The sequence below is a fragment of the Myxocyprinus asiaticus genome, chromosome 41 (genome assembly GCF_019703515.2).
Source record: "Myxocyprinus asiaticus isolate MX2 ecotype Aquarium Trade chromosome 41, UBuf_Myxa_2, whole genome shotgun sequence".
Classification (NCBI taxonomy): domain Eukaryota; kingdom Metazoa; phylum Chordata; class Actinopteri; order Cypriniformes; family Catostomidae; genus Myxocyprinus; species Myxocyprinus asiaticus.
In genome coordinates this window covers 8,247,933-8,275,459 of record NC_059384.1, presented here as the reverse complement: position 1 = coordinate 8,275,459, position 27,527 = coordinate 8,247,933, and the positions used below count along the sequence as shown (strand labels likewise).

The window sequence follows — 27,527 nt, the reverse complement described above, 5'->3', positions numbered from 1 at the left end:
GATGCTAATGATGTCATAGTGATGTCAATGGCCCTGACAGTGACTGCACACTGAGCTTGTGGATTGGACAGCATTACATACTGACAGCAGAGAGACACAGACAAGCTTTCAGCTCACTATACATGGCTGTGACTGGAGATGAGACAGAATCAGGTATGTTTGTTGTTTGTTTCTGTGTGCTTGTCATGTGGTTTTAATTGTATTTAATGTTGGGAACTCGCTTTAAATATGTCTTTACAAAGATTGCATTTTTATTCCACAGTTTAGGTGATTTTCCCAGTGTGTTTGTTGGATAATTTTGAATTTGATTAAATAGTAATCAGAGAATATTAACAAAAACGAAATTTAAAAAAGAACAAACATAAAACTAAAGTTTTGTTTGAAACAAACAGAGATGGTACACCTTATTCTTGTAGTGAAAAGTATGTGTAGTATGCAACAGGCTAAAAAGTATGAAATTCTCACTTAAGTCTTTTTTCCACTTCTTGTTCAATTCAGCTGTAGCAATCACTCATTTTTTCAGCACCTCTCTCTCGCCTTCTCTCTCTCTCTCTCTCGCTCTAAAATGCATGAATGCTCTGCCCACTCACAGTACATCTGACGCCATCATGTTTCCTAGAATTGGACACCAGCAGGGAAATGTAAATGCTGAACAGCAAATAAGATGTACATTGACGTCAGTCCAGAGTCATTCTGTGATTACAGGCAGCTCCTTTTGTGAGAGCAAAACTATCCGATTAATCACTCTTAGATAATACTCTGCAGTCTCCACGGAGACAAAGAGAAAGTGAGATTTCAAGACATGCAGAGAAATGTTACAAGCACTTGCATATCTTGCAGTGCACTTTTTAACGTTAATAATATTAAAACATTTAAAGGAATATTCTGGGTTCAATCAGTCGACAGCATGCGTGGCATAATGTTGATTACCACAAAAATATATTTAGACTCGTCCCTCCTTTTGTTAAAAATAAAAGGCATAAATCTGGGATCCAGTGAGGCATTTACAATGGAAGTGAACGGGGAATAAATGTTAAAATACTCACTGTTTCAAAAGGATAGCCACAAGACAAAAACAATATGCGTGTTAACATGATTTTAACCTTTTCTGAGTAAAAGTACATTTATATCCAATTTTACAACTTCGTTGCCATGACGACGTAATGCCGTAAACCCTAAAGCAACCATAAAAATGATGATTTGAACAACTTTACAGCATAAATAGTACATAAATAGCATGTAATATTCCTTTAAATTGTGAATATTTAATTTGATTAAAGAAAGATCAAACAGTATGGATGAAAATTAAGTAAGGATGATGCAAGTTCATTTTTGTCCTTAATGTGACCTGCTGTTTTTTTCTTATTCGTGACTGTGATCATGAATAAGAGTTGTGAGGATCATTGCCATTTTCATCAGAACAGGATGTCTTGCATTTCGCTCTCTGCACAAATACTGTGTCAGAGCTCTCACTGGTGTATAATCCAGTTTATAACTGCACTGCATGTAGATCTGTGTTTAATCAACTTCTGTGACTTATTCAGCTGCCACACAATGTGTTTCCAGTTCTCCAGTGGGTATTCATTCACAGCCTTTAGTCCATGCAGACATTTAATATGGTTTCATGGTGATATCGTGGGCAGAGGAAATTAGAAATCATCAAAATGGACTTCTTGTCAATTTCACATTCATGTTTTTTTAATTTTTATTTATATAAAGCTATCCCTCCTCTCATTTTAAATTGTAATTAGTATGTGTGTTTTATGGATAAATGTACTTTTTGTCTGTCTTACAATTTAGGACAAATGCCAGTTTGTCATCTCAGATTAATCATCTCACTGTTGAGATTTTTGCTGAAGGAGATTAGCAGATTTGAACTCTTAGCCACAATAATATCTAAAAGTCACCGCTAGCATGCTTGTAGAGAGTTATAATACTACATTCTAGTGTAATTGTGTTGATGTTAAAGGAATATTCTGGATTCAATACATGTTAAGCTCATTCAACAGGATTTGTGGCATAATGTGGATTACCACAAAACTTAATTTGGACATTCCCCTCCTTTTCTTAAAAAAAAAAAAAAAAAATCACAAATCTGGTTTACAGTGAAGCATTTACAATGAAAGTGAATGGGGTCAATCCGTAAAAATTAAAATACTCAATATTTCAAAAGTATAGCCTCAAGACGTGAACAATAAAATGTAACAAACTTTTAGTGTGATAAAATCGCTTACTAACCTTTTCTGTGTATTTAGCCAATTTTACAACTTCGTTGCCATGATAATGTAATGTCAACAAACCCTAAAACCCTAAAACGACTGTAAAAATGAAGATTTAAACAACTTTACAGCTCAAATAATACATGAGTTTTAACAGAAGAATTAATGTAAGTGCTTTTATAAAATTATTAGCTTCACATTTCTGCCTTTAAACCCTCCAAAAATTGGCCCCATTCACTTCCATTGTAAGTGCCTCACTGTAACCTCGAATTTTGATTTAAAGAAAAGGAGGGACGAGTCGAAATAATTTTTTTGTGGTTAACAGCATTATGTCACAGATGCTGTCAATTGAGCTTAACATTGAACCTGGTGTATTTCTTTAAAGAGGGCAACACATTTCAGTCTCAGTTTAGAGTTTAGGTTACCTTATACTGAAATTTGGTTTTTGTTTGGTTAGTACCTTGAGTTCCTTAAGCAACAAGAACACTTCAAGAAGTGGTAGCCAGCATTTTTACACCTGATCAAACTATTACAGTTTCTTTTGTTGGTGTTGGTGTTGTATTCAGGTTAATTTGGTGATATTAAATAATATCTTTGACTTGAATAACAGCAGTTAATTTAGATGTTGTTTTCAGTGCATGAGTCACATTTCAAAACACATTCAACATGTTCATATATTGAAGCTTAGTCTAAGCCATTCAGTCAGTAAGACCGGTCATTCACTGTACTCTAAAGAATGACAAATATTAGCAGTCTAGGTAACAGCAGGCTTCCTGGTGTCAAAGGCATTAAGTCATTCATCTTTGCCCCATCTACTTGACATACAGTATATATGTTTACATAAAACTGTCAGGCAATCCATGTGTCCTAGAAAGTAAAAAATTTAGTAATGCATGTTGTTATGTTCGTGTCTGATGTGTATGTGTCGTCTCCAGCCCCGTACTATCACAGATTCTTCGATATTTACAATACCAAGTTAATTCCGAGACACAGAGAAGGGGAAAGAGGGACGTGGGCGTCGCCAAATAATAAAATAAACAAAACACACTCTTGCTACACAGTTTAACCTCTAAACTGACTAGATACAAAAGAGTAAAATAAAAAGGTATTCAGCATCCAAGATGCCCTAATTACTCTATCTATAGCCATAACACAAAAGGTACAGCAGGTGCCACCTAAAATCTAAAAATGTCCTAAAATACTGCAAAATTTGTTTTGTCTTTGAAAATGTTATAGTGTTAACACTACTTTTCAGATGTTTTGTGATGGTATAGTACTGATGTAAAAAAGCAATGACTCAATGTTGTGCTCTATCTTGGTTATGTATAACCATAGGTGCAACACCCTACAAAGCCATGCCAATAACCACAATATCATACTGTGACTAGGAGGAGGGTGTGGCCTGCGCTGAATCAGCTGATCAGTGGGAGAGCGAGATCGAGAGAGAGAGAGAGACGCATGCGGCCGCGTTGCATGTGTGTCTGTGTTTGTTTATGTTTGTTTTAAGTTAAGTTTGACATTAAAACTTTATGTTTACTGTTCAGCCAGTTCCTGCCTCCTCCTTGCCCATCCTTAAACGGGTACACATACTTTATCATTATTGTTTACATATTACAGGTTTTAGTCACATAAAATATCCAGGAAAATAATGTTTTCAAAAGAAAGGATATCCTGTAATATTCTTCCATGAATGAATGTGAATGTGTTTTTTGCAGCCACTACTGCAGATATGTCGTCGTATCAGATTCACTCTCCTACCTCTAGGCTTTCCAAGATGATGGGCAACTCACCTGGCTCTTTACCCAGCCCTCAGGAACTGGCTGAGGAGGCATCACGCAAGAGGGAACTCCGTCTGTTGAAAAACAGGTAAAACCCAGCAGTCCTGCCCCACTTAAAGGGAAAGTTCACCCAAAAAAGAAAATTCTCTAATAATTTACTCACCGTCATGCTATCTGAGATGTGTAGGACTTTCTTTCTTCTGCAAAACAGTTTTGAAGATTTGTAGAAAAAGATCCAGACTCAGCAGTTTCTTGGAATGGGAGAGGGTGGTGATTAGATATTTGTAGGTCCAAAAAACACAAATAGTCAGCATAAAAGTAATCCATCCTGACTCCAGACTCTAAAGACCTGCTGTGCCTGGATCTTTTTCTACAAATCCTCAAATGTGTTTTGCAGAAGAAAGAAAGTCATACACATCTCAGATAGCATGACGGTGAGTAAATTATCAGAGAATTTTCATTTTTGGGTGAACTATCCCTTTAAGGGTTCTCAATCATTCTGTAGCCTAAGAACATGAATTCATTGACATTATTTCATATTCACCTGATTTTCATGTTTCACCAAATTGTCAACAATTGATTCTTTACTTCTCAAACAGCTCATTCTTTCTGCATGATGTTAGAAGTAGCTTGTCAGTCTGGGCATGTTGAACAATCTTTTTGTAATCAGTCCTACTCAACCTGCTGTGAGTGGGATTTGGTCTCCGGCATGAGAGGCGGGTACGCTATCAAGGAGGCTAAAGGCTACAGCCTCTAGCGTTAATCACTAGTGCGCTGCTTGAGGCCAGGGGAGTGAAATTTACACACTACCAGCTGGCTACCATTACACTAACCCCCTAAACCTCACTTCCATCCGGGTCACGGCACCACTATAACTGGTCCTACTCAACCCACTCCATGAGCAGGATTTGAACTGGGGTCTCTGGCATGGGAGGCAGGCGCACTAACGAGGAGGCTAAAGGCTACAGCCTCTAGCGTCCATCGCTAGTGTGCCTCTTGAGGCCAGGGGAGTGAGGTTTACACACTGCACAGCTACCTACCAGCTGGCTACCATTACATATTCATCAGCTCTTTCTGCGGTTGAAGTCTCACATGTTCTTCTGTTGCATCCATTAGTCTGCTTACCTTCTGTGATAAAGTCACAGGATTTCCAGTATCACTGCATCATGATAATCATGCTTGTTCCATCTTGAATTTGAAAATTTTATCTCATTGTCTTACCATTTACTTTTGTCTTCATGCTTAAATGGGAAAACGTAACTTCTTAAAGGCACAGTTTACCCAAAAATTAAAATTCTGTCATCATTTACTCACTCACATGCCATTCCAGACCTGTAAGACTTTCTTTCTTCTGTGGAACACCAAAAGCAGAATGTTAGGGACTGACAGCCTTAGTCACCATTCACTTTCATTGCATCTTCTTCCATACAATGACAGTGAATGGTGACTAAGGCTGCCAGTCCCAAACATTCTGCCTAACATCTCCTTTTGTGTTCCACAGAAGAAAGAGAGTCATATGGGTTAGAGATAACACAAATGTATTCATGCTTATGGAGCCTGTCTGTTGTTGCTTCCAGGGAGGCTGCCCGGGAATGCCGTCGGAAGAAGAAAGAATATGTCAAATGTCTCGAGAATAGAGTTGCTGTACTTGAAAAACAAAACATGGCGCTCATTGAAGAACTCAAGGCTCTTAAAAATCTTTACTCTCACAAAAATGAATAGCAACAATCCATTACAAGCCACACACTAAAGACTTTGCCATTTACAGACTTGCCACAAAGTGGCAAACAGGCTTTTCACAAAATGTCTAGCCACCATGTTGACCACTCACAACTGTCAAATAAGGTGATGGCTGCATGGTTGTGTTGTCCCATGTGCAGAAGATGGTGATGTGTGCATGCATGTATGCTGGTGGCTACAGAATGCTCCAAAGCCAGTGAATATGGTGTGTTGCCCGTGTTACTTGTGCTTTTTGCAGGGAGTCGGCCAGACAGTGCAGACGCAGGAGAAAGGAGCATGTGCAGAGTCTAGAGACCCTCCTTGCCACGATGGAAAACCAGAACAAGAAACTAACTGAAGCATCTAAAGGAATCCTGTTTATATGGCACACCAGATTGCAGTTCTCACACCTTCCCCTGATTGACTCCTGTTCCTATTTTAATGGTTAAATATTGCTGTCATATGTGTGTGTTTTATATCTTCTGTGAAAACTGAACACCAGACCAGCACAATAATGCCTATGCTCATTTTGAAAGGTTTTATATTGAAAACTAGATTAAATATTTGACGTTTACAGTCAAAACTGAGTAAAGAATCTAGAGATATTTCTCTGAATGTCCTCTGTATGTAATTTCAGAGGGCCACATTTATCAGTGTTATGCAGTCATCATTCACTATTCACACAGAAACTGATGTGAATATAGTAACTGTAAATATACATATGTATATTTAATAAATATGGCTTGAACAGACATTTATTTTGCTGTAGACAGTGTTGGGGAGTAACAGAATACATGTAACGGGATTACGTATTTAAAATACAAAATATAAGTAACTGTATTCCACTACAGTTACAATTTAAATCATTGGTAATTAGAATACAGTTACATTCAAAAAGTATTTAGATTACTGAAGAGATTACTTTGCATTTTATTGTCATTTGTTTCATTTAATATTTAGTCCTTTCAGATGGAAAACATTTATTCATATAAACGATGCGATCCAAAGTGCATTTGAACAGCGGTGAAACACTTTCTTGTGATGTGTTACATTCATACGAGCAGACAGAGAAGTAAGTTTGAAGTAAGTTTGGAGCAGAAGAAATAGAAATAAACCTTGTGTAAATTTTCAGCTTTACTCTAAGCTAAAATGCTATTTCTAGCCATTTTACATGCACATGTTACCAGGCACGATCATACATTTTTATCAAGAAAATTCACATTGGATCATAATTTCTTTTTTTCTAATAAGACCTTTGATATTAGGGCGAAAGTCATATTCTTAATAATAATTTTTTTATTGTTTTCCTGTAAAAATATCTAAAAATCCTTAAAACAAGATCAGTTTGATTTATCTTGTTTTAGAAACAACACTGCATAAGATATTTAGGTTTTTCAGAGAATATATTTTTAACATGTGTATTTTGTCTTACTGTTCTGGCAGAGTTTTTATAGTCAAAACAAGTGAAAAATCTACCAGTGCTGAAGAAGTAATCCAAAGTATTTAGAATACGTTACTGACCTTGAGTAATCTAACGGAATACGTTACAAATTACATTTTACAGCATGTATTCTGTAATCTGTAGTGGAATACATTTCAAAAGTAACCCTCCCAAACCTGCCTGTAGAACAGATGATCATCACTGTGTTTATAGTTTTTGTGTGGGATATCCAAAGTTCAGTTTGATTGACTTTTTTGATTTAATGGAACAAATGAAAATGATCTCATCATTTACTCACTCTCATGCCATCCCAGATGTGTATGACTTTCTATATTCTGCTGATCACAAGCAGAATATTGATTTTCTGCTGAAAAAGTTTAAAAGAATATCTCAGCTCTGTTGGTCCATACAATGCAAGTCAACAGAGTCCAAAACTTTGAAGGTCCAAAATGCTCTAAATGGTTGCATAAAAGTAATCCATATGACTCCAGAGTTTTAATCTAAAGTGATATGATAGGTGTGGGTGTGAAACAGATCAATTTTTAAGTCCTTTCTTACTACAAATCTCCACTTTCAAACAGCCCTCCTACTGTAAGTGCTTTCCCTAGTAAGAGTGTTTCTTCTTTTGTTTTTGGTGATTCACATTCTTCGTGCATATCGCCACCTAATGGGCAGGGAGAAGAATTTATACGAAAAATGACTTAAATATCGATCTGTTTCTCACCCACACCTATCGAATCACTTCTAAAGACATTGAATAAACCACTGGAGTCATATGGATTACTTTTATGCTGCCTTTGTGTTCTTTTTTTAACTTCAAAATATTGGACCCTGTTGACTTGCATTGTATGGACCTGCAGAGCTGAAATATTATTCTAAAAATCTTTGTTTGAGTTAAGCCAAAGAAAGAAAGTCAAACTCATCTGGGATGTCGTGAGGGTGAGTAAATGATGAGAGAATTTTCATTTTTAGGTGAACTATAACTGTAACCATATGCTCTACACATTTTATGTGACTCATTTGTGACAGTATTCCAGTACAAAAACGCATGATAGAGGCATTCTAGGGTTGTTTACATTAGGTTTTATTCCCATTTATTGTAAAACTGTTGAAGGGAAACAAAAGGTACGTGAAACACCAGTTTAACTGATCTGTTTTCAAGTCCTGAGATCCATATGAAAGAAAAATACATTTCAAAATACATTTTAGAGACACTCCCACTGGCTGTGGCTGTTACAGTAAGTAATTTCCTTAACTGCTCGAGGCTACTGCACATGCGCAGTACAGCATCAGTGGGGCGACGCAACGGTCTCCCTCACAACTTCAGATCAAAGCAGCTCTTTTACAGGAAAAGATCATACACATTGGAGTTAGTTACGCTTTCTTTTTTTCTTTACCTACACTTGTAACAACCAGTCTCACAACTCCGAGTAGACCCAGACAAAGAAGGCAGGCTAAACCGAAACTATCGACACAATAACGAAGTCAGAGACGAACTACTAAATACATAATGTAAGTTATTCATTCTCTTTTTATGGAATGAAACAACAACTACTCCCAGCGCTACAGTGTTACTCTTTAACCCCAGTTGACGCAGTAGTTTTCCGTAGCCACTTGCGCGTTGCGTGGGATTATGACGTCACTGTAAATAATAAATCAGTGGCTTCGAGCTTTTGTGTGCAGAATTATATTTCAGTGTGAATCATAACAGTGTAGTAGTGTGAATGTGTTAGGCCTCTGCAGAGGTAGGTGGTAGTGACATGCAGAAGGGTGTGTAGTATCAAAAACAGTCTGTGTATCTGGTTGAGTCACTGTGTGTTTGTGTGTGTGGGGGAGGTTATTGAGAATATTGAATGGAAAGATTTTTCAGTGCTGTCATCACGTCAAATTTTGGATTTTCAAGATTTAGCAGCCCCCAAAAAGCATTTGCACACTTAAGACACACTTAAAAATATACGAATGTTCATTGCATTAGACAACAAAGATTAGTATCTGTATAGTAGATGCTATTACAGTATACCAGTGCCAGTACCATTGTACAGTGGTGGTATTAGATATACTACCATGGTACTGAATGAATACCATATGTGTGGTCCAAACATGGCATTAAGAAAACATGGTTAGTATACAGTAAATTATAAATAACATTTTGTATTTCAGTAGAGTAAACAACTTTATTCTTGGGACTTCATTGCATTGTTGCAGCAGCAAATAGACAATAGCAACACAAAGAAAATGTGTATGTTCATCAGATCATTTAATAAATCTGGTCCCTGTCCCCAAGTTGTTGTATCTGTGAGTAAACCCTAACAAGTAAAATGTTTTTGCTTCAAAGTAATTTAGTAATGATCTTTCTCAAAACTCATGTAACTCAAGTTCACATAATGTGGTCTTCACAATGAGTAAACCTAACTATTTTAGTAAAGTTGCAACTATTAGATTTAGATAAAAGTAAAATAGTGTTAGTTTTCACTTTATAATTTCCAGTAAATTGGCTTAAAACAATAAAAACATATTATTATACAATGCATCACAGTGCAGTAAAATACGCTCTTTTGCGATGTATTGCACGATCTTGCTGAGAACTGGTTTGACTTGAGCAGGGTAAGTTCATCAAAGAGAACACTAATCACTGTCGTGGTAAATTCAAATGAAATAATTATTAACAAGAAAACAATATCAGCAACAGTCGATGGGCTAATATACCATACTTATTCTAAATAACAACTAAAGGCCTATATAAACCTCCATGCTTTGCAGGGCTGTACACTTATTATTTTAGGTGTTAGCACTGGTGCTGGTGGGCTAAAAGTTTCATTAGCACAAATAAAAATGAATTAGCACACATACGTGTATGTGTGTACTTTTTATTATTATTATTATTATGTTTATCATTAAATGTGGAATGGCATGCAGCAAAGTGGTAGCTCATTCATCTAATCACTTAATCACATAATGTGCTTCAAACAGTAGGCTACTCTTTAATTTTTTTCAAACATTCAGTGCCATAAACTTTGCAAGCTTTGGAAAATCCAGTCTAGTTTTTGACTAGTTTCTTCTCAAAGGTGCTTGTTGTAGCAGCCTAGTAACTTCTAAACAAAGCTGCATTGCAGCCAGTCAATCAGAATAGATTTTCTGCCAGCTCTTGCCCCTTTTGCTGCAGTGTGCATCATGCTGTGAATGATCTGTGGGTAGTCCATGGGCATGCTGTCTGAGACTGAGACTAACCTTAAGGATTGAAAAAATTCAAATCTAGTTCCTTAAAATGTTTGTTTTCCATTGTCTTAAATGTTTAGTGTTTTACAATTACAGCAAGTCAAGCATTAGGGAGTGCAAAATAAATAATCAATCAGCTTTTCATTAATCCTTTATCCATAACACATTTTAATACAATTACATACTTTTATTCCTAATAATATTCATGTTAAGATAATTATAGCCATTTCTTAAACTCCAACACATCATAGAAAGCATATTTACTTATTTTTTGCTTTGTAATACTTGTAACCTTATATTATAAATAATATAAACAATTTTAATAAATGTTTTTATGAACATCCATTGTACTGGGTTAAAAATAGACCACTGGCAACCCTGATGTCGCCTACTGCTACTAGAATGAGTGGTAACAACTAGGCTTATTGTAAAAAATTAAGTAACTCTAACCAGATTATGTGCACAACATTGCATAGTTTACATTGTAATCCCCTCAGTGAACTGTCTGAGAACAAATTTAAATAAGATATTTTTCAAAATATCCCCTAAATGTGAATTGTGCAAATACTTATAGCTGTGTGGCCTAATTATTACATTGTTGTATAGAGGTTACAATGCCTACTGCATGTGTTGTTATTGACCAAATCACTTGGAAATTGGAAAACACAATGTGGCAAAGATCAGTGAAGGAAGGACACAGGGAACTGGATTCCTCGATCACAGGTAGGAAACTTTTAATGAACAATTTCACTGTCAATAAACTCAGTGCTTCAGAGTAGATGTCTCAGCTCTTAGAGCTTCACTAGATGTTTTACTGGTCCCAAACTCTCTCTCCGTTCTGGCACTGGCGTGGTCCTTTATGCCGCTCTCCCTAATCTCACTACAATTAGAGACAGGTGTTAGTCATAATCTGGCTCAGGTGCATGCATCCTTACCGCTCTCTCTCTCTCTCGACGGACGCTCAACCACGCCCCCGCTGCCACACACAAAAACCACTTACCCATTATGAATATGAGTGTTTTGACAGTTTTTTGGCTTGAGTAATCCTCTGTTATCACAGATACTTTCGGTTCCCATGGCACAGTCATCATATAGTCTCCATGCAATGTTTCCATGTAAACAGTTCAGTCCAATGGCGACGCCGTGTGTTACAAAGGTGGAGCTGACAGTCTCCTGTGAACATCTGCTGGACTTGGACATGGGATCAAAGTCTGACCCCCTGTGTGTCCTGCTCATGAATTCATCTGGAAACCAGTGGTTTGAGGTCAGTTGAATTGACTTTTTGCACAAAAAAATTTAGGGAACATGTAGGGAATACAAAACTTATTATGAGGGAACACAAAACTATTGTGGGGGAACGCAAAACATATTTTGAGAGAACGCAAAAATATGCAGAGGAAACACGAGACTTATTGTGAGGAAAGGCAAAACGTATTGTGAAGGAACGCAAAGTATTGCAAGGAAATGCAATACTTATTGTGAGAGAATGTAAAACTTATTGTGAGGTAACACAAAACTTGTCGTGATGGAATGAAAACTATTGCGAGGAAACTCAAAATTATTGTGAGGGAACTCAAAACCTATATTGAGGGAAAGCAAACTATTATGAGGAAACACAAAACTTATTGTAAGAGAATGCAAAACATATTGTGAGAGAACACAAAACTATTGCAAGGGAGTGCAAAATTATTGTGAAGGAACGCAAAACTTATTGTGAGGGAACGCAAACTATTGCGAGGGAACGCAAAACTTATTGTGACAAAACACAAAACTTATTGTGAGGGAATGCAGGTGTTGCGTAGGAATGCAAAACTTATTGCACCCAAATGCAGAACTTATTGTGAAGGAACGCAAACTTTTGTGAGGGAACAAAAAAATTATTGTGAGGAAAAACAAAACTTATTGTGAGGTAACACAAAACTTATTGTGATGGAATTAAACCTATCATGAGGAAACACAAAATTATTGTAAGGGAACGAAAACCTATAGTGTGAGAACATAATCTATTGCAAGGAAACGCAAAACTTATTGTAAGAGAATACAAAACTGTTGCAAGGGAGCAAAAACGTATTGTGAATGAATGCAAAACTTATTTTGAGAGAATACAAAACTTATTGCAACGGAATGCAAAACTTATTGCAACAAAACGCAAAACTTATTGCAAGGAACACGACTTATTGTGTGAGAACAAAAAATTATTGCAAGGGAATGCAAAACTTATTGCGAAGGAATGCAAAACTTATTGTGACAAAACACAAAGCTTATTGTGAGGGAATGGAAGTGTTGCGAGGGAACGCAAAACTTATTGCAACCAAACACAAAACTTATTGTGACGGAATGCAAACTTTTGTGAGAGAACAAAAAACTAATTGTGAGGGAAAGCAAAACTTATTTTGAAGAAATGCAAAGTATTGCAAGTGAAAGCAAAGCTTATTGTGATAGAATGAAAACTATTGCAAGGAAACAAAATTATTGTGAGGGAACGCAAAACCTATTGTGAGTGAATGCAAACTATTGCGAGGAAATGCAAAACTTATTGTAAGAGAATGTAAAACTGTTGCAAAGGAGCGCAAAACTTATTGTAATAGAATGCAAAACTGTTGTAAGAGAGCGCAGCACTTATTGTGTGGGAACGCAAGTATTCTGAAGGAATGCCAAACTTAATGTAATGGAACACAAACTATTGCGAGGGAACGCAAAACTTATTGCAACCAAATGCCAAACTTATTGTAAGGGAACGCAAATTATTATGAGGGAAAGCAAAACTTATTGTGAAGAAAAGCAAAGTATTGCAAGTTAACACAAAGCTTATTGTGAAGTAGTGCAAACTGTTGCGATGGAATACAAAACTTATTGCGACAAAACACAAAACTTATTGTGAGGGAACGCAAACTATTGTGAAGAATCACAAAACTATTTCAGAAATTAAAGTCCCTCTCTGTCCCTTCATGGGCTCTGTAGTAAAGACAGTCTGAAAGTGAATGAATGTGTTTTTTGCAGGTTGATCGCACTGAGAGGGTAAAGAACTGCCTGAACCCAAAATTTGCCAAGAAGTTTGTCGTCGATTACTACTTTGAAATCGTTCAGAAACTCAGATTCAGCATTTATGATATTGACAATAAAACCATTGATTTAAGTGATGATGACTTCCTGGGAGAGGTGGAGTGCTCATTGGGTCAGGTAAGACAATCTCAAAATCTCAAAAACATCATTGTTTAAAAGTAATTTTCTCTTCCATGATGTCATCCAATGTGTTTTATCAGCTGTTTTTAAATATCTACTCAGATTGTTTCCAGCAGCAAGCTGACAAGACCTTTGGTGCTAAAAAGCAAAAAACCTGCAGGAAGGGGAACTATTACGGTGAATGTCCATCATACACAAGTTCTTATGATGTTAAACATAAAATTCACTCTGCATGATGTTGCCTCGGGATAATAATTTTGCATAAACATTTTACGGCATAAAGAAAATTAGCTTACAGTCAGTATGTAAAGAATAACTGACTTCAGACTGTTAAATTATTAAAATAATGAATACAGGAATGCTGGAACTACTTCATAACCATGCCATTAGAAAATTAATCAACACTTTTAAACATATCAATGCCGTGGTAAAACAGCAAATATTTTATTGTTCTTTTTAGATCTGTGCAGAGGAAATCAAGGACAACAGAGTTGTGAATTTTGAGGTGGAGGCCAGAAAACTGGACAACAAGGTAAGACTATGAGTGACTGAAGAGCGAGACTGAGAATTTGTTTTTATTTCTAAAGGATAGAACGTAGACAATGTCTAAGTGGGTTTTGTTACAGGATTTCTTTGGAAAGTCAGACCCATACCTGGAGTTTTACAGGCAAACAGGAACAGGCTGGCAGCTTGCGCACAGAACAGAGGTGCAGATCTGCTAACATACAGTATCATTCCCCTTAAAGGGATAGTTACCCAAAATGAAAATGTTCCTAACTTCCTACCTGTCATAATGAAAAAATCTCTTACTCAGGTGGTGAAGAACAACTTGAACCCAAGCTGGAGACCTTTTAAAATCTCTCTGCAGTCTGTCTGTGGTGGAGACATAGAGAAACCAATCAAGGTAGAGTTTCTATAATAGGGTTTCATACTTAGGCCTTGTCCACACTAATACATTTTCGTTTGAAAACGCATCTTTTTATCTCCGTTTTGGCCTTCCGTTCACACTGAGATGGCGTTTTTGTCCGCGAAAACTGAGCTTTTTGAAAACGCACTCCAAAGTGGATACATTTGAAAACGGCGTTTTCGCGTTGTAGTGTGGACAGTGAAAACGGAGGCTTCTGAAAACGATGACGCATTTTTAGTCGTGATGCAGTCATGTATAATAAGTTGATACGTTTTATATGTAATACGTTTTGTGAGATCGTCCTTACTGTGGGGGTAAACTGCATCATCAGAAGGATAGTGCTCTTTGAAGCGGTCCAATATTTCGCCGTATTTGTTTTGGCATGATTCCCAGTCTACATTTTCACTCACTTTTGCAACTTTATGGTGTAGCGTTACCCGCAGCAACAACTCCACCTCAGTGCCTTTCCTCGACATTGCCGCAACATTTCAAAGAGGCGGAAAGTAAATAAACGCCTGACGGAAATAACGCATGTCGAAGCGTCTTATGTTTTACTCAAGCGCAGTACAGGGACGCAAGCGTTTTCAGACGTTTCAGGGTGGATGAGCAACTTTTGGAAAACGCTTGAAAACGCTAGTATGGACGGAGAGCGTTTTGAAACGAAAACCCCTTAGTGTTTATTGGTTAATCCGAAAGGTGTTTTACGATGTAAAAATGCTTTAACAAGGGTTGAGAGAGAGAGAATTGTCATTGGATTTTTCAGTGACTTGCAATTAGTTTACTTGACTTTGTGATATTTTTTTGTTTTTTTGCAAAAGCATCTTAAAGGGAAACTCACTGTCTGGAAAAGAGGTATTTTTTTTTTAAACAAAATGTGTATTTTATTCATAAACTGATGTGTCATTGAATAGCTTCTGGTGTGTCTTCTATAGAGCTATTCTTTTAAAATGTTATCTTCTGAATATGTCATTATCAACCCTTCTCAATTGTTTAAAGGGATAGTTCACCCAAAAATGTATATTCTTTCATCATTTACTCAACACATGTTGTTTCAAACCCACATTACTTTCTTCTGTGAATCACATTTGTGAGTTGTTCATTTATAGGTGGATTTGTAAAAAAGCGTCTGCTAAATTAATACATGTACAGTAAATCAGGCTTGGGATCTATGCCTTTTACATGCATCGATAATCAGAAGATTTTCCCGATGATTATCGATATTTATAAAAAAATTCAGATATAAATAGGGCTACCCATTGCACAATAGTCTTTGTCTATTTAGACATATTTCTCAACACAACTTTGTGTGAGCGGCAGGGTAAATTATAGAGGTTCGCACACTGGACGTGTCTGGCGGATGACATGGCGCATTCTAAAATAAGAAACAAGTATCTTCTATAAAGGGCGACGCTCAGCTCTGACTCCAGAGGTTGCTTAAAATTCTACAGCGCACACAGAGGGCAACTCGCATAGTTTTCCATTAAATTAGACCCAAATCATTATCAAAAGTCTAGATCATTTTCTCTAGCCATCAGTGGATGATATATTGTGTATATGCAGCTTTCATATAGCCCACGTGTAATTTCAGTTACAAGTATGTCTTTATGTGGTGTGACAGCTTGAATGAAACATATTCAAGGCTACATACAGAGAAATTGCATAATCATTTCTAATCGTATAGTTTGCGCGGTTAAACCAGTTTCATACACTAACCTGCAAACTCATTGTCACTTTTTATTCTTTTTTTAGATTAACATTTTTATTGGTTGCTCCTCAAGCATGACACATAACACAACAAAACATTCATGACAGAGTGAACCATTATCCCCCTTAAACCCCATTATTTCCCTTCCCCCCTCCCAATCCCCAGCCCCCAACAAACATCCCTGTGGCCAAGCCCGATTACACACGCAGATCATAAAATTTAAATTAAAATAAATAAATACATATATATATAAAATAATAATAATAATAAATACACACATTTAAAACTATAAGTGCCTCTCCACTACCCCTCCTCGAGAGTGACTTACTCACTCCAATGACTTTGTAAGAAATACTCCACAAAATAAACTCCAGCCGATAGGCAGATTAAGCACAAAGAGCATGTAGATTCATCCACAAAACCGTCCCGAAGGTGTGTTGCTCTACAAAATAATCTCCAGTCGCTAGACGGAACCAGCACAAAAAACAAACAGTCAAACGAATGTTCAGTGAGCTGGTCCACTCGGCTGCAATGTGAGTATCACATGATGACTCACTCACTCCATTGACTTTATGAAGGACATCGCTTGCTGTGGGCATGTAAATGTTTTACGGCCATCCTTAGCATCTATTCTCAATTTGGCTGGGAATTTCAGTGCAAAAGCGACCTTCTGTTGATGTAAAAGTTTCTTGCATTCCTTGAATCGATCACGTTTCTCTCTTGTCGAGTTCGCAAAGTCTGGGAACAAGAAAATGCTGTGGTTCTTCCAAGAAAGCCTTCCTTTACTCCCCGCCTCACGTAACACAAGATCTGTGGATTGCCGAGCCGGAACCCTGTGAGCTTGCTCGATTTCCAGCTTATGGCCTGCTATGTCGAGCAGACTCGGAAGGAGCCCATCCAGGAATTTCACCATATTCTGACCATCTTCCGACAATACAGACGTTATTCCGCAGGCTATGGTCCTCCATGTCCTCCAACTTCTCCCAGACATGTGCCAAATCCACCTTAGTTGCTACAGGATTAGCAGATAATTCCCTCTCCGATGACTCCATATAATCGATCCATTTCTCGACATCACCCACTCTTGTGACCACATCAGTAAACTTCGCCTCCATGGCAGTGATTGATCTACGTATCACAGCAAGATCCTCCAAGTCAGCAACGACCTTCGTCAACATTGCTGACATATTCAGCATCTCTCGCCACATTTCCTGCATCTCTCTGACCAAATCGACTCCCTGGCCCACAGCCTGCTCAGGGGTGTCAGCTTGAGCACGTAAGTGTCTTTTAATGTCTCCAGGATTTTGAATTCTTTGACATATTGTCCTCTTAGAACAGTTATGGAACAGAGTGTATCGAATCTCATCGGTTTATGCTACCGGTCAAAAGTTTTGAAACACTTACTCTTTCTTTACTATAATTTATTTTATTCACATTTATAATAGTAAAGTCATCAAAACTATGGAATAACATAAATAGAACTCTGGGAATTATGTTGTGACTAAACAAAATCCAAAATACATCAAACCTGTGTTATATTTTAGCATCTTCAAAGTAGTCACCCTTTGCCTAGAATTTGCAGACATGTACTCTTGACATTTTCTCAACCAACTTCTTGAGGTATCACCCTGGGATGCTTTTTAAACAGTATTGAAGGAGTTCCCATCTATGTTGGGCACTTATGTTTTTAATTAAATTTTAGTTTTATAATTAAATAAATATGTTGGCACAATTATATTTTTGTCTACAAAACTAATTTCAAACATTTAAGCATATGCCTTCAGATCAAAAGATTTTTAAGATCATGAGAAACATTTCAGTCAAGTGTTTCAAAACTTTTGACCGGTAGTGTATATCATAAAAAGTATTCAATCTAGCAAAGTGCTCAGAGCTCGCCATTCACACGACCGATCCTCACATGGCGTCACGTGACTCCCCCGTCACTTTCATTCTTGGAGAACTACAAAAACCTTTGTATCTTTTGTGAGTATGCATCTCGTGCAAGGAGCTCTAAAATACCCGTCCTATGTTGTGATACCTGTGCTTTGCGAACTGCTTCAGTCAATGTTGTATCACCACCTTGTGGTCTCCCAATGCTATTATGCCAAACATTAAACAGAAGCCTGAGTGAATTGGAAAGCACAAAAATTAGGCTTCTAATTTTACATGTCGGCTAATGTTAATATATCGATGCCTCAAAAATATATTGATAAAATAACATGACAATCAATAATCGTTATATCGATATTTTATGACATGCCTAATGTAAATGGAATGCAAATGGAACACAAAATGAGAAGTTTAGCAGAATGTTTATACTGGAATTCTCCAGAATCTTCTATGAATGTTCCATTCCAAAAATATCAGTTTTTGTTTTTTTTTAAGAGCAGTCAATGGAGACAGATATTATTCTTCCATTCATTCATTTAGAGTTCTGATATCCTGTTTGGTGTGTGGTTTCAGTGGTGTTTTACTAGTGTTTTGATGAAGAGACCAATAGATCTGTGGTTATCTATTGGTTCTTCATTTTGCATGATCTCTCTCCATATAACCACAATCCCTCACTCTTTTAATCTCTCTCTCTCTCTATCTGATTAAGTTTGGAATCATTTCATCATGTATTTTGAACCCTCTCTAGGTTGAATGTTACGATTATGACAGCGATGGGTCTCATGATTTGATAGGGATTTTTGAGACCACTATGAAACGCTTGCAAGAGGCTTCCCGCACTACTCCAGTAAGAAAATCCTGAGCATATGTTTGATTTCTGTCCCGTACAGCAGACTGATGTTTGTGTTTGAACTAAAGAGTTTGACATGTGTCCTGCAGGCCGAGTTTGAGTGTATAAACAGCAAGAAAAAACAGAAGAAGAAAAATTATAAGAACTCTGGAGTCGTGAGTGTGAAAGTTTGTCAGGTACTGTTACATAAACACACCTAGTAACGACATCCAACATTATACCCGTTACATTATAATGCAAAATGTCATAATGCTGCATATGTTCTCTCAGATTACCAGAGAATACACCTTTCTAGACTACGTAATGGGAGGCTGCCAGATAAATTTCACTGTAAGTTATGCATTATACTGCAATGTTCTTTCATTTACAGTACACTATTTGCAAAATTGTATCATTTACGCAACTTTTGGTATGATGAGATAATGAGAAAATTAAGTGAATTTAAACAAGACAGAAAAAATTATAAAATGTATGGCCTCTATGTTCATGCAGACTATATATATATATATAATTAAATTACAGCCCATACTATTTAAGAAAAATAGTGGGCAGTATATAGGTGTTTCTTCAACTTCGGGCAACTTAATATCCCAGTAGTTGATTTTTATTAAAACAAACAGATTTCAACTTTTTGTCTTTTTGTTATATGAAGGTCACATTAAAACTGATGTTTTACTAGGCCTTTTACTAGGTACTTTTTCAAATGCCATTTATGTGTAGAATTTACTGTTTTAGCCTTGTCCTAGACCCAGACTTTCAATATTAAACTATACAAATCTATTAAAAAAATACAAATTATTAAATGTTTAAAGCTATGATAATCTACACAAAGAGTGAAATAAAAATAAACGATTTCAATATTTATTGTCTGAAAATGATTTCTATCAATTTTCCAAATATTATTATTGTCTCACAGTTGTGGTGGCATTTCAGTCACACCAAATATTTCTTCCTCTAATAAAGTTTTGTAAAAAGTTAGTGTACTTGTTAACCAAGTCAACAAAAAGCATGCTTGAGATTAAATATTGAGAAAAGTGATGTTTGAAGAACACACAAAAACAATTCAAGGTATACACAGGAGAGTGTTTTTAGTGGACATCATTTTCAGTCTAGCTGTAATTTTGCCAAACTGTGCAAAAATGGTAAAAATGTATTTTATTGTTTGTATTTAGTATACATAAAATGTTAGCTAAGAAACCAGCCTTAGCAAGACAATGTAGTCCACCACAGAATTATATTAAACACAATATAGAATTCGAGATGTTGTAGGAATTATGATGACATTCAGGAAGAATTACAAGACAATTGACATAAATCTCCTGTGGTGCATGTACATACACTGTTGGACATTGTTAGTAGTAGTAGTAGTAGTAGTCAATTAAATAAACTAGTAAGAGTGTGAAAACAGGAATTTACTTTCTTGAAATTCACAGATTGAAAGTGTTCGAAGTTGAAGAAACACCCATATACTACATATAGATTTTTTTTTACTTTTCATCAGGTGGGCATCGACTTCACAGGGTCAAATGGGGACCCCAAGACACCTCATTCTTTACACTACATCAGTCCTCAAGGTGTGAATGAATATCTCTCAGCCATCTGGTCAGTTGGCCTTGTGGTCCAGGATTATGACAGGTAGGAACATTTTTATTCATCATACAGCAAAATCGCTCCACACTTAATAACTGCATATGCCTCGAATGTTCTTTCATCTCTTGCAGTGACAAAATGTTTCCAGCGTTTGGGTTTGGCGCCCAGATTCCACCCAACTGGCAGGTAATTTAAATGTAACATTTATAATTTCAAACGTATTTGTTTTTACATCTGTTCGGAAAAATGTCGGTAACCAAATTTTCTGATCTCTTTGACGTCTTTTACAGGTGTCGCACGAGTTTCCTCTTAACTTCAATCCCTCAAATCCATACTGTGCCGGTATGTTACCGTTAGCCCGTGTTTGCACCTGGTAATAACATTCATATCGGGTGATCCAGTCACAGGTGGTCAAGCTTGACACATGACAGTTTACACTTGGTAGTAACATGTCCCAAATGTGTCTCCTGTGACCACTTGTGATCGGATTTTGAGGCGAGGTTAAGGTCTGTGAATCAACACTGCATACAGTGCATCCGGAAAGTATTCACAGCGCTTCACTTTTTCCACATTTTGTTATGTTACAGCCTTATTCCAAAATGGATTAAATTCATTATTTTCCTCAAAATTCTACAAACAATACCCCATAATGACAACATGAAAGAAGTTTGTTTGAAATCTTTGCAAATTTATTAAAAATAAAAACCGAAAAAAAAATCACATGTACATAAGTATTCACAGCCTTTGCCATGACACTCAAAATTGAGCTCAGGTGCATCCTGCTTCCACTGATCATCCTTGAGATGTTTCTACAACTTGATTGGAGACCACCTGTGGTAAATTCAGTTGATTGGACATGATTTGGAAAGGCACACACCTGTCTATATAAGGTTCCACAGTTAACAGTGCATGTCAGAGCACAAACCAAGCCATGAAGTCCAAGGAATTGCCTGTAGACCTCCGAGACAATATTGTATCGAGGCACAGATCTGGGGAACGGTACAGAAAAATTTCTGCAGCATTGAAGGTCCCAATGAGCACAGTGGCCTCCGTCATCCGTAAATGGAAGAAGTTTGGAACCACCAGGACTCTTCCTAGAGCTGGCCGCCCGGCCAAACTGAGCGATCGGGGGAGAAGGGCCTTAGTCGGAGAGGTGACCAAGAACCCGATGGTCACTCTGACAGAGCTCCAGCATTTCTCTGTGGAGAGAGGAGAACCTTCCAGAAGAACAACCATCTCTGCAGCACTCCACCAATCAGGCCTGTATGGTAGAGTGGCCAGACGGAAGCCACTCCTCAGTAAAAGGCACATGACAGCCCACCTGGAGTTTGCCAAAAGGCACCTGAAGGACTCTCAGACCATGAGAAACAAAGATTGAACTCTTTGGCCTGAATGGCAAGCGTCATGTCTGGAGGAAACCAGGCACCGCTCATCACCTGGCCAATACCATCCCTACAGCGAAGCATGGTGGTGGCAGCATCATGCTGTGGGGATGTTTTTCAGCGGCAGAAACTGGGAGACTAGTCACGATCGAGGGAAAGATGAATGCAGCAATGTATAGAGACATCCTTGATGAAAACCTGCTCCAGAGCGCTCTGGAACTCAGACTGGGGCGAAGGTTCATCTTCCAACAGGACAACGACCCTAAGCACACAGCCAAGATAACAAAGGAGTGGCTACGGGACAACTCTGTGAATGTCCTTGAGTGGCCCAGCCAGAGCCCAGACTTGAACCCGATTGAACATCTCTGGAGAGATCTGAAAATGGCTGTGCACTGACGCTCCCCATCCAACCTGATGGAGCTTGAGAGGTCCTGCAAAGAAGAATGGGAGAAACTGCCCAAAAATAGGTGTGCCAAGCTTGTAGCATCATACTCAAAAAGACTTGAGGCTGTAATTGGTGCCAAAGGTGCTTCAACAAAGTATTGAGCAAAGGCTGTGAATACTTATGTACATGTGATTTTTTTCATTTTTTAATTTTAATAAATTTGCAAAGATTTAAAAAAACTTCTTTCACGTTGTCATTATGGTGTATTGTTTGTAGAATTTTGAGGAAAATAATGAATTTAATCCATTTTGGAATAAGGCTGTAACATAACAAAATGTGGAAAAAGTGGAGCGCTGTGAATACTTTCCAGATGCACTGTATATCCCTCATTGACAGAAATAATGCGTATGAACAAGAAGATGTATTTCTGTTCTCGCAGGTGTTGAGGGCGTGGTGCAGGCCTACAGGATGTGCCTTCCTCAGGTCAAACTTTACGGCCCAACAAATTTCGCCCCCATCATTACACACGTGGCACGTTTTGCACAGGAGGCGTTACAGCAGAACACCGCATCGGTAAGGGTCAACCCAAACCCAAACAGTCTTCTGTACATTCAGTGGGGTCCGAAAGAGACCACATAGAAAATATGGAAATACATTTTTGGAGTAAAAAATGTTTTTTTTTTTTTTTTTTTTAAATGTAAAACAAAGAAGCATTATAACTTAAAGGAATATTCCAGATTCAACACAAGTTAAGCTCAATTGACAGCATTTGTGGCAAAATGTACATTACCATAAAAAATTAATTTTGACTCATCCGTCCTTTTCTTTGAAAAAAAGCAAAAATGGAGGTTACAGTGAGGCACTCACTTTTGGAAGTGAATGGGGCCAATTTTTGGAGGGTTTAAAAGCAGAAATGTGCAGCTTATAATTTTATGAAAGCACTTACATGATGTTTATTTATCCCTCTCCTCGGCTGATTAGCCCGATTGGGGGCCGGGCGTGCGTAGTCACATGCTGTCGAGTGAGCTTAACTTGAATTGAACCCGGAATATTCTTTTAAAATGAAGAAGAAATATGCAGATGCAGGGATAACACTGATCATCAGGTTTTACACAAACTTGTGAAGTTCAGCTTGAGAGCATGGTGTCATTAAAGCAAAAGGGGGATATACCAAATACTATTCAGTTATGTCAATTTTTCAGTTAAACTTTTCACTCAAATTGCTATGCTGACAATATAATTTGCAATGAAAAAATGTTATTAAATTAGAAAAAATGTATTATTGATCTCAGATGTTTGGATCCCTTTGTATATAATCCACTGTCTGTTTCAGCAATACTATGTTCTGCTGATCATCACTGACGGAGTGATCACAGACATGGATCAGACCCGGACAGCCATTGTTGCTGCCTCCCGCCTGCCCATGTCTATTATTATTGTGGGAGTGGGCAAAGCCGACTTCACAGACATGGAGATTCTGGATGGAGATGATGGACAACTGAGGTCTATAACAGGAGAGCCGGCCGTACGAGACATTGTGCAGTTTGTGCCCTTCAGAAATTTCCAGAACGTGAGTGGAACCTCTTAAACTTTCTGAAGAGTTTTAAAAGAATACAAAAATTATAATGGCCTTGTACTTCCTTTGGCTTTGGCTTTCTGTCGTTCAGGGTCCATCTCTAGCTTTAACTTTATTAGTAACACTTTACAATAAGGTTTCATTTGTTAACATTAGTTAATGCTTGCAAAACAAGAATTGTGTTACATTTCAAATTATAAAACAACAGATATATAGTTGAAAATATAGATTTTGACACTTTTTGGTTGTCAGATGTTAGTGGAACGTGTCTAAAGTTAATGTGGTTACACATTGTGGTTACGCTGCTAGGACACCTTTGTGACGTTGAGGGGAAGTAAAAATCACTTTGAGATCATTTGCTTAAAATTAATTGACAAAATGGCTAAGAAAGATGATAAAAAAATGTTTTTAATCTAAAGCAACAACATTCAGTCGTTTTATTTGTGACTTAAGTATCCAAAAAAAAAAAAAGGCCAAATATTTTTGGGGCCACTGTAGACTATGTTTTTATCATAATCTAATTTATATTAGGTGTTTCTTCCACTTGGCCATTTCATGTCCCAGGGGTTGATTTTCATCCAACCTAGTCTCATAGAATGAACGTTAATATAACTACATTTTTGCAAAAAGACTTTAGCGTGCTGCTTTCTACATTTTGCCGCAATTTCCTGGTTAAAGGATTAGTTCACCCAAAAATACAAATTTAGCCATTGTTATGACCCTATATGACTTTCTTTCTTTTTCTTAACACAAAGGGAGAAATTGTGAACATTTTTTGTTCTCGGTGATGTCATACAATGGCAGTTTATAGTGACCACCTCTTCAAGCTTCAAAAGGACACAAAAGTATAATTGAGAAGTCCACTGATCATTACTCTCCTGTACGCGTTCATGAGTCTGCATGCGCGCTTTAGAGCTCTTTGCACAAGAGCAACAGTAGTTACGCAGCATGCGCAAGATGGGGCGTTCAAGCGAAAATTTTTGTTTTGCTTCAACCTTATTCGTGCATTACAGTCTGAGTAGGGCACCAACTCCCTAGGTTGGCACCATCTTACCCGAGGGGGTTACCAGAAACTCCACTGGCTATTGCACATTATACCTTATTCAAGGAACCAAAAGCAGTCGCGGACCACAGATGATTGCCTCGCTCTCGCACCATGCATAGCATATTGGACTGGTGCCAGTTCATAGCGGATGGGGTTACCGGGCGTGACGCCAAATATAGAAACCAAGCGATCGACATAATGTCCCGTTGCTCTTTGCAGCTGCTTAGGACAAAAAACTCGGACTAATGTAGAAAAGATAACTTTTATTGTTGTTTGGCATCTGAGTAGGACACGGTGTGACTGTAGCTACCTTCAGCCCCATCTCTCTCTGTTTGATGGAGGACTCCATTGAAATGCATCTATGTTGTGTTTTCTGTTGTTAATATCGCTGGTGGTGCTGTTGAAGCGAAACAAAATTAGTTTTCGCTTGAACACCCCATCTCGTGCATGCTGCGTAACTACTGAACACCCTATTTGCATAACCCTTATGGAAATTAACCTGGTTTTACTATAGTTATATGGTAGTAACTTTTTGTTGGTAGCTTTAAGTGTAGCTAACTACTTTTTCAAAAGAGAAGTTTGACTATAGTTTAACTACGTTAAAATTATGAGTAGCTTGTAGTTTGGGAAGCTACAGTTTCAAAGTTGCTTCCCCAACACTGCATCTAACTTTAACACTCTTTATCGCCACAGTTATTGTACTTTTTACATGACATTACAATTGGAGAGCTAAGAGTTGTCATACAATTCAGAGTTTGACAAAACTGAAGTTTGACAAGGATGTGGATGGCTGTGAATTACAGTATTTCTGACATGATGTTAAAGGAATATTCCGGGTTCAATACAAATTAAGCTCATTCGACAGCATCTTTTGCATAATGTTGATTACTGCGAAAATTAATTTCAACTTGTCCCTCCATTTGTTTAAAAATGGTTTCAGTGAAGCACTTAGAATGGAAGTGAATGGGGCCAATCTGTAAATGTTTTTTTTTTAACAAAAGGAGGCACCAGCTGAAATTAATTTTTGTGGTGATCAACAATATGCCACAAATGGTGTCGATTGAACTTAACTTGTATTGAACCTGGCATATTCCTTTAATACTCTAAGATTTTATTTATTTATTTATTTTTTGCATTATGTCCGCATAGTATTGTAACAAAGCATTTAGCTTCTCCCCTCTCGACATCCCCACCACGATATTATACATTATATTCTGCTGTTAAAAGTCTAAAGATTGATGACTAACACTTCACTCCTCTTCCTCTCCCTCTCTCTCTCTCTCTCTCTCTCTCTCTCTCTATCTCCCCCTCTACGTAGTCTCCTAAAGAGGCTCTCGCTCAGTGTGTTCTTGCGGAGGTTCCTGGTCAGGTCGTCACTTTCTTTAACATGATGAAGTTTCCTCCTCCAAACCATAACACTCCAGTTGCTGCTTCACAGGGGCCGACACAGAAGTGAAGGGCCCATTCCCTTCCCTCATACTGAACACAACTTCCAACTCAACAACTGGCTACATCTCTGCAATGCTGACCTAATATTATGCTTTCTAAAGAGAAACACCACCTATATAATGATACAGTTGCTTTGCATGAGCCTTACTTCTAAAGTGAAATACTTTTATAAATCTTGTTAGGACTGCATAGTTAGGGAAAGTAAGGCTGACTGTATCCTAATATTCTGCTAGAAGGAGGAAAATGATTCCTGTTAAATTCCAGAAAAATTTGCTGAAGAAACACTGTTAGTCTTGCAGGTGAGATGGCCAAACATAAGGGTGGTATGAATGTATTTTAAAAACAAGCCCAGTTGCCATTTAATTCTCTATAGCTCCTCTCGGAACTTGTTTACGAGTTAGCATTATGATTTTTTACTATCATGCCATTCTCATACTTTTATGTATATCATTTGTTTTTATTTCTGTAGATGATTTTTTTTTTAAATAAATCATAAAGCATTTTGCAAAGCCATATTGCCGTATATTTGAGACACAATCTTACATGGATAGCAGTAATGTGCCTGTGCATTTTTCTTTACAGTTCCTGTACAAATTGATTTACACAGATTATAGGAGCTTTATATGTGAAGCTTTACATATGGCAAGACTGCACATAGACATAAAGAGACTGTGGAAAATGCTCAGATTTATCTCATATATTCAATGTTGGATATAAAGTTAATGTATACAGATGAAAGCTGAAACTGATGTTTGTCAGTTTAATACAGCAGCTACTATCATGTGCCTGAATGCACGGTGCATGGATACAATAAAAAGCAATATGCATTAATCAACTATTAAGATCAGTATTAACTATATTTGTGATTTAAGTCTATTTTGTTCGGTGTAATTTGCCGTTTACATTACCACCACAAGCCCTAAGAAAGCAATTAGATCATCCTTGTTATATTTTAAAGCTATTTTTTTTATCAGACTACTTTGTGTTTGCATTTTATAGGGTGCCTTGTGTAGTGTTAACACACTATTGTATATGTTGCATGTGCTTTTTTTAGTGAGTAGCATCTATGTCCCTGTAGCATGTTTTGTGCCAAATAAAAAATAAATAAATATATAAACATATATTTTTTGCAGTATTATTGAGGTGATTTATATAAAAAAAGATGACAGAATGCAGGGTATATAATAAGCAT

The 27,527-nt window shown here is 37.3% G+C and overlaps 2 protein-coding genes across 6 annotated transcripts; both read left to right on the top strand.

The window, feature by feature from the left end:
• Positions 1 to 80: 80 nt before the first annotated feature.
• On the top strand, positions 81 to 6,492 carry LOC127431833 (cAMP-responsive element modulator-like). 5 transcript variants are annotated; one of them, XM_051682420.1, is made up of 4 exons: positions 81 to 153; positions 3,555 to 3,799; positions 3,935 to 4,085; positions 5,976 to 6,490. In XM_051682420.1, exons 3-4 carry the CDS (start codon positions 3,949 to 3,951, stop codon positions 6,163 to 6,165), a joined length of 327 nt encoding a protein of 108 aa, XP_051538380.1. In that variant the 5' UTR covers positions 81 to 153; positions 3,555 to 3,799; positions 3,935 to 3,948; the 3' UTR covers positions 6,166 to 6,490. The 5 variants fall into 5 exon arrangements, with proteins under 5 accessions (XP_051538380.1, XP_051538381.1, XP_051538378.1 ...); XM_051682421.1 differs by having other exon boundaries at positions 82 to 153; positions 3,764 to 3,799; positions 5,976 to 6,491; XM_051682418.1 differs by lacking the exon at positions 3,555 to 3,799 and having other exon boundaries at positions 85 to 153; positions 5,976 to 6,492.
• Positions 6,493 to 8,425: 1,933 nt separating this feature from the next.
• Positions 8,426 to 27,456, top strand: LOC127431809 (copine-3-like). Its single transcript, XM_051682380.1, has 16 exons — positions 8,426 to 8,669; positions 11,497 to 11,637; positions 13,374 to 13,553; positions 13,659 to 13,733; positions 14,017 to 14,088; positions 14,183 to 14,263; positions 14,371 to 14,460; positions 18,807 to 18,905; positions 18,998 to 19,084; positions 19,179 to 19,238; positions 20,410 to 20,543; positions 20,630 to 20,684; positions 20,789 to 20,840; positions 22,705 to 22,838; positions 23,599 to 23,835; positions 26,205 to 27,456. Exons 2-16 carry the CDS (start codon positions 11,506 to 11,508, stop codon positions 26,340 to 26,342), a joined length of 1,626 nt encoding a protein of 541 aa, XP_051538340.1. The 5' UTR covers positions 8,426 to 8,669; positions 11,497 to 11,505; the 3' UTR covers positions 26,343 to 27,456.
• The last annotated feature ends 71 nt before the right edge of the window (positions 27,457 to 27,527 follow it).

Coding starts and splice junctions, on each gene's coding strand:
- LOC127431833 (XM_051682418.1), top strand. CDS start 123: ATGGCTGTGACTGGAGATGAGACAGAATCAG. Junction 154..3,934: donor TGGAGATGAGACAGAATCAG/GTATGTTTGTTG, acceptor TGTTTTTTGCAG/CCACTACTGCAGATATGTCG. Junction 4,086..5,975: donor CTCCGTCTGTTGAAAAACAG/GTAAAACCCAGC, acceptor TGCTTTTTGCAG/GGAGTCGGCCAGACAGTGCA.
- LOC127431809 (XM_051682380.1), top strand. CDS start 11,506: ATGGCGACGCCGTGTGTTACAAAGGTGGAGCTGACAGTCTCCTGTGAA. Junction 20,685..20,788: donor AGATTCCACCCAACTGGCAG/GTAATTTAAATG, acceptor CGTCTTTTACAG/GTGTCGCACGAGTTTCCTCT. Junction 22,839..23,598: donor TACAGCAGAACACCGCATCG/GTAAGGGTCAAC, acceptor TGTCTGTTTCAG/CAATACTATGTTCTGCTGAT.